This window comes from Amphimedon queenslandica, unplaced genomic scaffold, assembly GCF_000090795.2.
Source record: "Amphimedon queenslandica unplaced genomic scaffold, v1.1 AMPQUscaffold_13435, whole genome shotgun sequence".
NCBI lineage: Eukaryota > Metazoa > Porifera > Demospongiae > Haplosclerida > Niphatidae > Amphimedon > Amphimedon queenslandica.
The window spans coordinates 88,800-103,470 of NW_003546329.1; the positions used below are offsets into that span (position 1 = coordinate 88,800).

The 14,671-nt window shown below is 35.7% G+C and overlaps 3 protein-coding genes across 3 annotated transcripts; 1 reads left to right on the forward strand and 2 right to left on the reverse strand.

Moving 5' to 3' along the window:
• Positions 1–5: 5 nt before the first annotated feature.
• On the reverse strand, positions 6–10,921 carry LOC109581515 (vacuolar protein sorting-associated protein 13A-like). The gene is made up of 35 exons (XM_019995687.1): positions 10,683–10,921; positions 10,582–10,628; positions 10,445–10,499; positions 10,307–10,399; positions 10,011–10,103; positions 9,806–9,885; positions 9,726–9,764; positions 9,511–9,579; positions 9,060–9,197; positions 8,890–8,944; positions 8,774–8,838; positions 8,205–8,258; positions 7,738–7,844; positions 7,334–7,411; positions 7,130–7,211; positions 5,879–6,032; positions 5,755–5,795; positions 5,486–5,565; positions 5,362–5,433; positions 5,195–5,307; positions 4,935–5,148; positions 4,702–4,848; positions 4,151–4,299; positions 3,443–3,602; positions 3,212–3,377; positions 2,865–3,040; positions 2,277–2,319; positions 2,059–2,218; positions 1,869–1,936; positions 1,598–1,749; positions 1,247–1,329; positions 1,030–1,155; positions 386–437; positions 132–195; positions 6–77 (listed from the first exon to the last, which is right to left on the reverse strand). The coding sequence occupies exons 1-35, from the start codon at positions 10,825–10,827 to the stop codon at positions 6–8; spliced, it is 3,492 nt and encodes a 1,163-aa protein (XP_019851246.1). The 5' UTR covers positions 10,828–10,921.
• Positions 10,922–11,065: 144 nt separating this feature from the next.
• Positions 11,066–13,286, reverse strand: LOC109581522 (protection of telomeres protein 1-like). The gene has a single exon (XM_019995700.1). The coding sequence runs from the start codon at positions 13,267–13,269 to the stop codon at positions 11,071–11,073; it is 2,199 nt and encodes a 732-aa protein (XP_019851259.1). The 5' UTR covers positions 13,270–13,286; the 3' UTR covers positions 11,066–11,070.
• On the forward strand, positions 13,271–14,630 carry LOC100641887 (trafficking protein particle complex subunit 3-like). The gene is made up of 5 exons (XM_003386094.2): positions 13,271–13,369; positions 13,418–13,515; positions 13,562–13,664; positions 14,162–14,344; positions 14,457–14,630. Exons 1-5 carry the CDS (start codon positions 13,316–13,318, stop codon positions 14,574–14,576), a joined length of 558 nt encoding a protein of 185 aa, XP_003386142.1. The 5' UTR covers positions 13,271–13,315; the 3' UTR covers positions 14,577–14,630.
• Positions 14,631–14,671: the final 41 nt, after the last annotated feature.

Sequence of the window (14,671 nt, forward strand, 5' to 3'; positions counted from 1 at the left end):
TCTCTCTATATATATATTTTTTTTAATGTGCATACTTTAGCGTCCATGAAACGATTACCAGTTGGACTTGATAACACCTGTTAATGAGCACAAAGATGTGATTTATGTGGCGTACAATTAGAAGTACCTACCGGTGGCACCTGATAGTGAGGGGAATAATCTATGAGTTTATCAATGACTGAAACTGTCTGAAAACTAAGAGAGAAAGGGGGGAGCGAGGGAGGGAGAGAGAGAGAAGGAGAAAGGGGCAGGGAAAAAAGAGTAGAGAGAGAAAGAGAGAGGGAGGGAGGGAGGCAGGGAGAGCAGGAGAGAGAGTAGAGAGAAAGAGGGAGGGAGAAATAGAGAGAGTGTGTATTAGAGCAAATAGGACCAAGAATTATATTACCTTCCAGTAATCTCTCCATTATTGTATTTATCAATATACGACAGACTGGACTCTAAAATAAAACATATTATATTATTACTATGTAATTTTGTAAGGTTAAGAGAGAATCATTGGTCAGGAAGGGAGCAGACATCACATGAAGAAATAAAGACAGAGAAGGTCTGACATGGAGACAGACAGCAGGGCAGACAAAAATAATTAAATTATAATTACTGAAAGGATCTAACATGCAAACATGTACACATGGAACAAGACTGAACTACTAAACCAAGAAGAGTGGGTGAGACAATTAAGACATTTCCTCTAACACCAACAGAAACCAACACACTCTTACTATAAATGGAGTGAACATAGTAGGACCTATGTTCCCCTCAGTGTAATTAACTTAAGTACTATACTGACATCATATCACGTGAAACGAAAACCAATCAATAGTATATTAATAATAATTGTACAATGAATACCTACCTTACCTACATTGTAATAATACTATAACACTATAAACTTCCCTCCAAAACCTTCTCTAGCAGCAAGGAAGGTCATACAGCACAACAATAGCGTGGCTCGGGAGCTAAGCCCCTTCAAATGTTTTACATTCTTTTAGTACTCATCATTCTTCTAGTACTCAATATACATGTACTTACCGCTAATCTTAGCTTCAATGAGAGTTCCTGTATTTTCTGTTGAGAGTGTGAGAGCAAACCCTTTAAGAGAGAACAGATATGACACTCTGGCTGAATCAGGAGGTGAATATGGAGGAGGTGCAACACCTGAAAATTAAAAAAGTATTTGTAATAAGAGCTAGCTAGTGTATTTATAAACATAAAGAGTAGATGCATTACATGTAAGTAAAGTGATTACTTGTTATTAATTTATTGAGGCCACTCCCACTACTAGTAATGCCACTAGCAACAGTTGGATCGCCACTGACAGTCATTAAACTCCTAATATAAGAATAACAATCAATAAAATTATATTATGTACTAAATCACATTCCCCATTTCACAATGATATATACTTTATATGCTTTAACGTAAGAATTTGACTTAAAATTCTAATTTGGCTACACATGCATGGTTTGGATGTATGTGTATATGTACATGTACGTGTATATGTACATGTACGTGTATATGTACATGTACGTGTATATGTACATGTACATGTACATGTATATGTATATGTACATGTATATGTACATGTGTAGGTGTGTACTTGAATGGAGGAAGGTTGAGGTCAATGAACAATGAGAGGACATCAATGAGTGCTTCTCTGTGAAGACAAAGACTAAAGTAATTGATATTAATAACGTTCTGTTCTTCTGTTGATTTATAAACTGAAGTGTACAATGGAGTATTTGGATTAGCCTGTATAATAATAATAATAAGAATAACAATAATAAGAATAACAATAATAATAATAATAATAATAATAATAATAATAATAAACAATAATTGTGTGATCTGGGTGGAAGGAATTAACTCACTTGTATGTATTTTATAACAAGAAATTCTTTAAAAGTTTCAAACAACTTTATTGAAGATCCATTAATATCTAGAGGGAGAGAGAGGAGTGGAGAGATATGGTTAAAAAAATTTAATAATTATAAAAAATTTATAATAAAAAAAGAGAGAGAGAGAGGGAAGGATCCCTGGGAGGAAGTGTCCAAGCGTTACCTGATCTTGATACGTTTCTCAATAAAACTTGATCAACTCGTAGGACCAGCTGTGATGCCTGTTCCCTCATCTCATAGACCAGGCTCACTATGGAGACTTGCAATGCTACAAACCCTCTCACCCAATTCTTATTCGATTCTTGCTGTAGATGGACCTCAATCTGAAATATATCGACAGTAATAAAACATAAAATTAATAATAGTAATAATGCTACTTACTTTGTTAATGGAAGCATCAATAGTCAATACTGCATAATCTTCACTATAAAAATAATAAAATAATAATATTATTGTTATTAAATAATAATAATAATAATAATAATAAATGCATGTATATGTAATACGATGAACTTAATGCATATATAATCAAGTAATTAACTGACTCATTGATTGTACATGTACTAATAATGAATGAATGTAATAAATTTAAGTTATTTGAGTGTGTGTGTGTGTGTGAGTGTGTGTGATGGAGAGAGAGAGAGAGAGAGAGAGAGAAAGAGAGAGAGAGAGAGAGAGAGAGAGAGAGAGAGAGAGAGAGAGAGAGAGAGAGTCTATTAGTAATCATGTTTGGATAAAGTATGTATACACATGTTTGTGAGTGACTGTATAAAAAGATAATCATTACATAATGAATGGAAATAAGTAAATAAGCATGTAGATATACAATGTACATGCATGTACATGTACATACACATGTAATTGTGTATGCTTGTCTCAATGTACATGTACATGCATTACGCTTATGTACATGTACATATATTCACAGTTCATTGGAACCAGGTATATACATGCACTACATGTACTTACCCTCTATCGCTGTCTTCTTCAAAATTGAGTTGAGTAACAGAGCGACCAAGGATAGGAGAGTGAGGAGATACGGAGAATCTCTTGAGATCGTGATACATTGTTGATACCAATGGCTCAAGACTACCCATATCTGATAGGGTACTACTGTCATCCATTAGGAATATAGGGCCATCAACCTACAATGTAACAACAACAACAACAACAATAATAATAATACTAATAATATATTAATAATAATAATAATGAAGAAAAAGAATAAGAGAGAATAATAATAATGATAATGATAATAATAAATAAATAAAGAGATCAGAAAATAAAGTCAGATTAATAATAATAATAACACTAACTTCTTCATCATTACTAGCATCACTAGTTTGTTGTAGTGTATTGGTTGCTGTCTTAACTGCTACTGACAATGACGACAGTTGTCCATAAAAGAACTCCAATATATCCTCCAGTTGCCTGTTAGAAAAGCTGACATGTAATTCTGGACTGCTAGCGTTGACCATTAACCTAAGAGACAACAATAGAATGAGATGGTAGCAGTCTTAATCCACTGATTCTAAGTGGTGGCTTACTGAGAAGGAATTAAGATACTGTAGAATGTAGTGTAGGTAGCAATGGTCAATAGAGTGTCCACTCTACATATTAATACAGAGTCATCCTTTAGTCCAGTGAGAGTCTTGTTAGTGTAATCATTATCTTGTAATTGGGTTAGCAGGTTAAGCCAGTGAGGAGCTAAGAAGTAACATAAAGGAAGCAAATACTGTATAGCAGGAAGTTTTGAAGGGACTAAAATTTGGAAAATTGCTAAATTTTGGTGATTGGCGAATTTTAATTTGGCAAATTTGTGGCCATTTGCCATTGAGCATGTGTATAATGGCTCAAAATGGCAGATTTTTATTTTGGCAAATGGCTATCAAAATACCAAATTCACTAAATTTAATCTCCTTTAAAATTTCCCACTATATGGTATAGTGTGTAGGGGCAATGTAGCATTAACTACAAGTGAAGGAATGAGAAACAGTCATTAAGAACAATAGCATATAATTATAGCAGAATAACACTCAATGTTTCAATTGTAAGTGAATTTAGGCCTAAGGGGAATATCATATTATTTAAATAATAATAATAATTATTATAATTATTGTGATTTGTGAAAAACAATAGTGTTTTCAAAGTAAACTCTTCTACTGGGCAAACAAAGAAATTTTAGAAAGAGTAGAACAATTACTGAGAAAGCATAAACAAATATTATATCAGCAACAGAATGAATGAGCCATTACTTTCTATATCCTCCTGCTGTAGTATGAGTTTAATCCCTTTAATCTGTCCATTAAATATAACAGTTATTCCTTTGTTACTGCCTCCTTCTTTATTTTCAGTTGTTTGGAGTGACAGGTGTCCACAATGGAGAGCTATGTGTTGCTGTTTACTGGAAAATGAGTTAAAACAATGTTTCATTTAGCAAGACACACAAAAACAGGAAATGAGTTACACGAACATGCCAGGTATACAACTATACATGCGTAATCACTCTTCTTCCCCTGATAATACACAAATATCTCGTTGAATTTGATTTTGATTGCATGTTGTTGTTGTTGTTGTTCTGAGTTTAACTTTTTATTTGTATATTTTACTGAGCTGTGTTTGGTTTTTTGATCTTGTTTGTTGATGCTATGCATGTGCACTCACGACGCTCATATATTCATCATAATATCAATTTGCTAAAAGGATTCTAATTTCTAACTCTCTAATCTACTTCTCCCTCTCTCTCTCTCTATCGCTCTTTCTCCCTCTCCCTCCCTCCCTCCCTCCCTCCCTCCCCCTCTCTTACTCAATTAGTGTATCTTTCAATACAATAAGTGGAAGGTGAAGGTCAGCAGTGACTGAGGCTAACTCTTTGTTTGCAATAAAATGACGGAGCTTCATCTGTCCCTCCCTACCAACCTCCTTCACTCTCTCAGTCACGGCATCTTTAAGACTATAAAATGAACATACATGTATGTAAATATACATGTACATACATTATATTACAATTCATCATTTAGTAATGTATACATAACTCACTCTTTATGTGTGCTTGTTAGTAATGCTATGAATTCTGATAAGTATTGCACAGTACGCCAGTCCAGTATGATCACTGACGGCTTTAATGTTGTTGTAATCTTGTGATCAAAGCGTCCCCCGCCAGCCAAAACACTCCCTCCTTCTTGTTGGCTGCTATTAACTGCCGAATGATGCACAGCTTTACTGTCAAGCTTTACCAACAAGACAGGTGACTCTAAAACATACCCGTGACATATGTAAACCATGTGACATATGTGTACCTTTGTCTTCATTTCCCCACATCAGTAGTTGAGGGCGGGTAGTGTCACTATCATCTTGAGCAGTGTCAGGAGCTCCTCCAACACAATTCACATTACCAAGAGTCACTTCAAAACTACAATGTATCTCAGAATCAAACTACACTCTCATATGATGAATGACAGCTTACTTTAATGATGTTTCTTTCTTCATGACGCCCAGCCTGCTCTCAATCAATTCCAATGTGAATAACTGGACCGGCCTTTAATAAAGGATACACCTGATCAGAATCATTGGATTGGCTTGTTGCTTACTCTTTAGTCACTTTGTGCTCATCAGTCAGTGTGAAGCTAATGTCATTTGCAGAGCATTGAGCAGATACACTGTATAGGACCTGAAAATGAATCATGAATTAAATCATATAAAAATTATTATTATTATGTACACTTTAATGCAATACGTATTGAAATTGATTATTATTAGTGTATTTGAAAATAATGCAACGTTTTGGATGATAATTACTTTTTAGAAAAATAAAATAAATAAATTATAAAAAAAAGAATATTATGAGTATACTACATACTGCATGAGCCTTAGCATCATCTCCAGTAGGACCAGAACTTACTAAAAGAGAATAATAAAAAATGAAGAGACAAATAAGAGACAAAAATAATAAGAGAGATAATAAAAGATTAAATTCTCATTACATTTCCATTTGTTGGGTGGTCTCATCCATGAAAATCGTCTCTTGGTTTGCTTACGATTTGATGATGACTGCTGAACGGATTCTTTCATGAAGGAGTCTTCAGCTTTCTTTCTACCGACAAGAATATTGAGGGGACTCATTTCGTCCTCTAATGACTAAAAAACAAATAATAATTTCACACCAATTAACGTACACATGTGTGTGTGTACGTGTGCATGTATACAATGATACAAGTGTTAATTTGATTTAGGAGATGCTAATGACGATAATAATGTAAACAAATCACAAATTACAATAACAAAAACACAAAGTACAAAAACAATCTGACAAATTCGGCCACACAATTACTATTCACAGCACAAATATATCCTTCAAAGTCTTACCAATGACCCTGTAGTCTTGGGCCAAATTTCGCCAAAATTGAAAAGGAGAAAAATGTTTAATTTAATAATTTTTTCTGATACATATATATGTTCTTATGCTGTGTAGAAAGTTTGAGCTGATTCCAATCAAAATTGAATTTTATATAATTTTTTAAAAGTTGCTCCAAAATTGAGCCAAAGTCTCTGTACTGCAGTATAGGGTTTTTAGCAAAATTTCGTCAAATAAGGTTTGAAGAGAATTCTCTGTTTTTATAATTTTTTTGATACACATATTATATTTTTATGCAGCGTAGAAAGTTTGAGCTTATTCCGGTCAAAATTAGATTTTTTAATGAATTTTTGAAGTTGCTTTATATTGAAGCATCCCTTAGCATGCTTTATGGGAAACCCTGACTAAAGCAAGTAAATAAAATGTAACAAAGATACATGCAATTGGCCAATTGCAACATGCTTAACTGGCAGCACTTTGTTTTGGCGATTTCACTATAAAAAAGCACCTGATGCTTTTCTAATGTGGCAGGCACACTATACAATGATTGGAATTGTGAATATTGCTTCATTTTTAAATCAGAAATCACCAATTCTCAATACTCTGACAAACTAAAGCTTCATATGATAAAAAAGACAACGTGTCACAATAACAGAATAAGCATCTTCCTTTCTATAATAAATACTTGGACTACCATATAATATCAATTATAGTAATGAGGGCTTCCTTTCTAATCCACACACAGGATGCTACTGGGAGTCGCTTCATAACATATAACTTAATACATGTGAACAGTAAACTTGGGAATAATTGTAATGCTATCATAAGTATATCATAATAATAATACTAGTATACATGTATAGTGGTACACTAGCTGTACCTGCAGCTTCTTTTTAAGATGTCTGTTTGATCCTTTCTTTAATAATTCTTCATAATGTTTGGAGTAACTAGTACGAAGCTCTCTGTGTGAAAGAAAAGAAGAGACAGAGACAGAGAGGGGGGGGGGAAAGGAAGAAAGAAAGATGTAAAGAAAAATATAGAGTAAAGTTTGATAACATTTAAAGACAAGAAAGATCACAATAACCTTTGTTCTTTTAGTTCAAGCCAGTCCCACTTACTACGATTGAAGTACATTCGTATGCACTTGACAGCATACAACCACCTGGAAAATAATAATAATATCCTGAATCTACCATTAAATGTACATGTATACAATTCATGATTATGTTTACATAACACGCTACAGAGTAACATATGAATTAGTAATCTTTACTATAGTGACCATGCTTAATATTGCATTTAAATAATGTAATGTATTTACTAATTACTCTGTCATAAAGACTGGCTCCAAAAACCCCCAATAACATTTCTAATAATTATTCTTATAGTGTTCTTACATATGTACATGTACTATAGTACTCTCACAGGAGTAGAATACATTAATTATTTTACTTTCTGTGTGTGTGTGTGTGTGTGTGATCAACCAACCATAGTTTAGGGTTATTGTGCACGGACTGATTTGGTCTGTGCTCAAGAAAGATAACTGTATTCTGTTGGTGCTTAAGATATCCCAAACACTGAACAGACACTCTAATCTATCAATGGAATAACCAGCAGCAGTATAAGCATACAGTATGTATACAATAGGTTAATGCACTAATGGTACATGTACATGAATTACTGCTAAGAGGACATACATAGGAGATTAAATCTGTTTGGGAAAATATTTTATCTATTTTCATTGTTGATCTCGTGCAGACGCATTCGTTGCACAAAATTTTTTAATTAACAATCAAAAATATCACAGATAATTAGATGAGCTCATTGAAAAAGAATTTATTGGTACATACATGTAGCTCCAATTTACTCATCCATTACAATACACTAATAACAATAGCAACAACAATACTAATAATAATAATAATAGCAATAATAATAATCATTATTTATCTAACCTGTTCCTTAGATAATTCAATGTCAACATCTTTTAGGTTAACATCTAATACACACTAGAGGAACAACAAAAACAACAACAAAAACAACAACAACATAATAATAATAATAATAATAATAATAAAACAATAATAATAATAAAACAATAATAATAATAATTAAATTGCACAATAGTTACAATGTACATGTACACACGTGTAATACAATGATGGAGGTGGATGCTACTAATAATTAATAATCAGAACCAATACTGATCAGTAAGAATCAGTGTCTAGACAATATTAAATTGTGACACAAGTAATTAAGTTTGGAAGCAATCCAATGAACATGTACACACAAAATCAATGGATTTACTATCTTAAGTTACTATACAATCATTTAAAATCAACAAGAACAGCTAACGTAATATGCAAGTGAGTGCAATGTATACATGTATGTGCATGTAAGTATATATAAAGTATGCATACATGTGTATGTATATAGGACAGGTCAGCCAATATAAGCATAAGGTACATGTACACATGTATATTTATGAGCCACAGTATCACAATGTATGTACATGTAAGCTCACTTGAATGAGTGTCAGTGTTCCATTAGTCATTATGGCGGACCCCGACATACAAAACGGCTTTAAAACTGTGAAACACACAATTCAATCAATACACTGATAGAACTACTAAACATTACCATAGCAGCATCCAAGAGTATTGGTAGTAGATGGATTTGTAGTCCTCAGCTTTTCCTGAAAAGAGAGAGAGAGAGAGAGTGTGTGTGTGTGTGTGAGAGAGAGAGAGAGAGAGGAGAGAGGGGGAGGAAGGAAAGAGATTATACAATAATCATGTAGGATGTTACCATACCATGGCAAAACTCTGAGGGAGATGAGAAAGGAGAGAGTCTTTCTCTACATTTGGATTCCAGTAGACACAAAGAGAGGCAACATCAACTGTTTTAGCTGAAGCATTACTCTCAGATGAGACTTGCCTTTCATAAATCTCCTAATGTAGGAGAAGGAGGAGAGAGTAAATATACAATGAAATTGGATGAATAAATCAAATAGTCAAATGTCTATTATCTATAACACACAGTACACATTCAATGAATCATAATATCCAGATAATAGCCCAAGGAATGAAGCAGTAACATACAATATGCCAAACCAAGTGATGAGCCAAGTTCCAATTACATATACACAGCAATGCTATGCATGATAAAAGTGGTGCATCTATTGGCAGCAAAGTTCATTGGCCTCTGAGAATGTAAAGCCATTGACACAAACCCTCATAACAAATAGCAAGTATGCTAACATACCTTGTCTTCGTTTATCTTCACATGTTGAAGAGCAAATCCAGCAGAGCATGCCCCATTGATCAGAGAAAGCTATAAATTAATTATATTTAATGTACAAGTGTATTTGGATGATATCATAGTATGTACAATGGTATGATATAATGGCCAGTCATAACATGTACATTGTTAGAGTGAATAATGTCTGGACGGTCATTATTATTACTGATATGCCTTACCTCATCATCGATTCTGACATGTACATCATGTAATGATATCTAGCAATGATAATAATGGATATACCTATAGATATAGCTACCTCAATGTTTCTGATCAGTTTTATTAACAGTTTAACAAGAATCCTTGCTATGATGCCAATGTCCTGGGTCTCTGTTGATCCTACAAAATATTGTCATTCTACATGTATGTATATGTACGTTTAGTACATGTAGGTAGCAAGTGGAAGTTAAATTGTTTCCATTTCCCTCCCTTCCCTCCTCTCTCTCTCTTTCCTTAGTTCTTACTTGCTTTCCCTTCCAGTTGCTCAAACCTCCGTACGAGCTGTCTCTTTAGCTCAAGTTTCTTCTCCAATTGCCACTCATGATCATAATACCTCTCTATAAATAAACATGATACTTTCATCATGCAATTAGAATAGGAATGCATCATAACAATTAATATATAATGCATACATGTACATGTATATCCAGTAAATGTAACTCTAATTTGATACTACATTTCCTCCAATGTATGTATGCCATTATTATGATACCGTACATGCATAATGCATTGTTCTTGTTACAATACAACAAGTACCAACCATTAGTTGTCTGTGCAAGGAGGTAGACTCCGCGAGCCTCCAAAGAAAAACGTCCTAACAAAATGGACCAACCAAATTGAAATTCATAGTTATCTAAACAAAGCAAACTGTCATGACAGCACTCTAAATAAAGCTCACCTATTCCACCACACTGGACTCTGAGTGGAATATTAGATCCTCTGAGAAGATTATTCTAGAGAGAATAGGAGAGAGAGAGGGGGAGAGAGAGAAGGAGGGAAGATCAGTGAAGAAAAGCCTGAGAAATAAAAGCTTACCCATCCCTCATGGCTGATCCTAAGCTCCTTCCCGACACACTTTACACCTAATAATTAACAGAAATGATTAACAATAAAGACTAAAACTGTAGACATCCGACCTGACAAGCTCCCAAACTGACGGAGAGAGTCATTCTCTCCTTTGGTAAACAGCTCATTCAAATGCAAGCCAAACCTGCGACAGATCTGACATATGATGAAGCAGAAGAGCCTAAAGGCTACGTAACTCAAGAGCCACAGGACCATCGCAAGCACAAAACCATCCACTGGTTGCTAAACAGGTGAAGGTGGAGCTACAGAAGACATTAACAAGATAAGGACACAATCAAAACTATAAGTCTATCCACCTCTTCTCCACATAAAACGAATAAAATTCAGAAAATGAATAACATTATTATAATAAAATGTAGACTACATGTACAATGTGATATCATGCAAAAAGACTGGAGTGAGTCTGTGGGATGGTAGTTTATGTACTCTTGTCTATATTTAAGGCAAATCGCTTGATTCATTTGATTCACTAATAATATATGTATCAAATAAACAATAGACTATGCTGGATCCATCTTGAGAGGGAACACTGTTAATGGAGCAGTCCATCAGTCCTGGATCTCCTTCAATGCACGCTTGAAACGGATCACATCCAAACAGCAGCTTCAACCTCTCGTGAGCCAGCCCAGCCCCGAGCTTATCCATGTGGAAGTTTGAGGGTTTGACTTGCATGAGCTTCTCTCCCTCTTCAGCCCTAACCAGCACAGATAGCTCCCCAGTCTGATCTCTGACACTCAACACAAACTCATACTCAATCATTAAGAGAGAGGTCACTGGTGGAGTACTCTCAATACACGAAGGACACTGAGAGCCCATTCCATTAGTGCCATTAGTCAATGAGAACTGGGACCTACAGCTAGGACAGACTAGGATTATTGTGTCATTGATGTGACGAGCATCAATACCAACCACTTCGACAAGACAGCGATGGTTGTATGGCTCAGGAGAAGAGACTATCAGAATATCAGCCAGTGGTGTGAGTTTGTGTGATACATGTAGGGTCATGGCAGACAAGTGAGGGTAAACCCTTTCCTCAATAACCGGGAGAGATGTGATCCCAGTACTGGTAAATGACTGAGTGAGGGAGACTGCGTCTGGATCGTCCTTCTGTAGGACAGACAATTTGTCGTGATCGAAATAATCGAACAACAAATGAACTGAAGATGAAGAGTTCCCAGCAGTATCTAGTGCATGGAATACTCTCTGAGCAAAGACCTCTCTTAACGAGAGACAAGTACCAGGAGTAACGTCACTAGTACTCAAGGGAAAGTTTGGTTTGAGGAATAGAAACACGATGCACAATGAATCATCACCATCAGAAGAGGAGGAGGAGGAGGGAGAGCTAGAGAAAGGTATAGTTCCATCCCAAACAGAAAGAGACAAGAGTTTATCCGGTATAAGTTTACTCACAGACACAACGTAACACTTGATATTAGATAAAGACTCAAACTTGATGTCTTTGAGCTGACAGAACTGAAACTCGGACAGCGAGTCCTTCCATTGTCTCAAACTCTCAACAATCTTCTTTTCACTATTGGACAATGATGCATTACGGGAGCTGCTGTATGGAACATCAGTTGAGGAGTAACCATCAAAGATGTGGAAAGAAGAATAATTCTTTGACTTGATTTGAGGAAGATTATTATAAGAGCCAACTTCGACACGTCGGAGCAACACAACGTCTCCAACTTTACGAAAATTAGGTAATTCACTCTCGTCCTTACGGAATGCAATGACATTGATAGGGCTAGTAGCATTAATAGTACTATCAGTAAGAGTGAACGAAACAAAGTAATCAGTACCTTTCGAGCGCTGTGAAGGTTTGAAAAACGATATGACACCAGCTAAATTGACCCTACTTTTATCTGGGAGTTGGTCCAATTCATTTAGTTTAGTATATTCATAGTCAGCAGTAGCAGGTAAGGAAGGGTTTGTATTGTTGGAAGTGGTTACAGTTTTAAAAGTGTCGGGTTTTTGACGACGTGAATCTTTTGAAACAGGAGAGACTATTTTAGCAGCTTTAGGAGGAGGAGCGGTAGATGTAGATGGAGTGGACGTAGAAGGAGGAGGAGGAGAGTGTGATGGTAGCAGGTCTGGCGATCTTGGTCTTCTTCTTGGAGAGGGGGAAGGGGAGGGGACAGATTGTCTCTTGTATGCCCAACGGTTGATAAGATAACAAAGCAGATCACTAGACGAGTCGGAACACACTAAACTAATGTCTCCATCAGCCCCCACCACTCTCCTACCGCCATACACATAGAGTAATGCGTATTTAACTGATGGGAAGCGAATTGCTGAATCGCCTTTGAAAATAATATCAACTGTGTCTGATGTTTGTACGTCCTGTAGAGACAGGCTTAAGGAAGGCCTTCCTTTCCCTCTGCCAGCCAAAGAAGGGCTGGGTGGAGGAGTCGTGTGTGAGATTATCCGTCCAAAAATCCCGCCATTTTCACTGGCACCATCTTTGATGAACTCGCTGACTTCTTTGAAAGTGTACTTTTGTAAAAAGTGTTGAAAAGCCTTGTTCTTTGTGCTGGGGATTATAAATAAGTGACTGTTGACACGGGCAGGCTTTGAGAGCCACAAGATATCATTTTCTGGCCCAAGAACGGTCGCCATTTTATTGCTAATAAACATAACCACACCTCCCTTGACTCCACCTCTTTTAGCCACTCCCCTAAAAATGTCTCGACAGTATGGGAGCAAGTCTACCCTTGAAGGAAGGAAAGCATCAGTGGTGAGTATCTAGCATCAGTTTCTTTATGTTTAACATTCTTTAATATAGAGTGGGGAACTGTTCACGCTAACATACGGTGCACTGGTGGCTCAGTTGGTAAGGGACTATGAGTCTGATGATGAGATTAACAAGCAGTTGGATAAAATGTAAGATTGATAAAATGACTGCTGACAGTGTGTCATATTAATGTAGGGGGTACAATATTGGAGTGAGGCTAATCGAAGACTTCCTTGCTCGCTCTCCAGAGGTTGGACGTTGTCATGATTTAAAAACTACGGCCGACATTCTTACCAAAGTAATGCTTAGATATTGCTAGATTGTGGTCCTAAAATGAAGCTTATTTTGCACTTTTATTACCAAGGAAGGTTCTGCATGATTATCAAAATATGCACACTGTATATATAACTGAAACTAATCACATTATGTTCATGGCTTCACCCTGTTATCTGTATTTCTCTAAAGTTTTTCCCTGCTGTTAAGTGGAAAATCATTTTTTTGCTGTTTGGTAGGGATTCCCTGTAGTGGCTCCTACTAACTGAAACTGAAGCCCCTTAATAAGAATAACAATTTTAATGCTACCATTGAAATTATTTGTATGCCCGGCAATCATTCAGTATTGAATATAATGAATGTAGATAGTAATGTACATGAATTAATGTAGACAAATGCAAAAGTGAATCTGCATAGAACAGTATCTTACGTCACAGGGAATGCTAGTAGAAATAATACTGAGAAAGAACAACTTGATATGTTTATCTTTACACACACACACACTCACTCACATCCCTGCAGCAAGGTTTCAAGACTTTCCTTGGCATAGTACCAGTTATTGCTAACTGGAGTCCCAAAGGCGATGAGTTCTCGCTAATATTAGAATCCAATCCACTCACTGACTTTGTTGAACTACCTGATGATCATCCCAACTTACTTTATTCTAATATAATCTGTGGAGTTATTAGAGGAGCACTGGAAATGGTAAGTGATAAAGCTATTGAAATATTTTGAGCTATCAGTTGTGTTATAATAAGGATTAATGTTTCTAATTAAGATTGTGTGATTTTATGTTTAGTTTTTATCTGTTGCATAGGTTCAGTTAGATGTGGAAGTGTGGTTTGTGCAAGATACACTTAAAGGAGATGATACAGCAGAAATCAGAGTCAGGTTCAAAAAGAAGTTAGAAGATGCAGTCCCTGCAGGAGAAGACTAGAATTTTTATCATAATAATTGTACTTAATGATAATACCGTATATTGTTTTAATAATCAGTGATGGATAATGTCACGTGATCCGCCCGCAATAAAAA

Coding starts and splice junctions, on each gene's coding strand:
- LOC109581515 (XM_019995687.1), bottom strand. CDS start 10,827: ATGGTCCTGTGGCTCTTGAGTTACGTAGCCTTTAGGCTCTTCTGCTTC. Junction 10,104..10,306: donor CCTTGCACAGACAACTAATG/GTTGGTACTTGT, acceptor GTTTATTTATAG/AGAGGTATTATGATCATGAG. Junction 78..131: donor CTCACTATCAGGTGCCACCG/GTAGGTACTTCT, acceptor GCTCATTAACAG/GTGTTATCAAGTCCAACTGG.
- LOC109581522 (XM_019995700.1), bottom strand. CDS start 13,269: ATGTTTATTAGCAATAAAATGGCGACCGTTCTTGGGCCAGAAAATGAT.
- LOC100641887 (XM_003386094.2), top strand. CDS start 13,316: ATGTCTCGACAGTATGGGAGCAAGTCTACCCTTGAAGGAAGGAAAGCA. Junction 13,370..13,417: donor AAGGAAGGAAAGCATCAGTG/GTGAGTATCTAG, acceptor TCTTTAATATAG/AGTGGGGAACTGTTCACGCT. Junction 13,516..13,561: donor AACAAGCAGTTGGATAAAAT/GTAAGATTGATA, acceptor ATATTAATGTAG/GGGGTACAATATTGGAGTGA.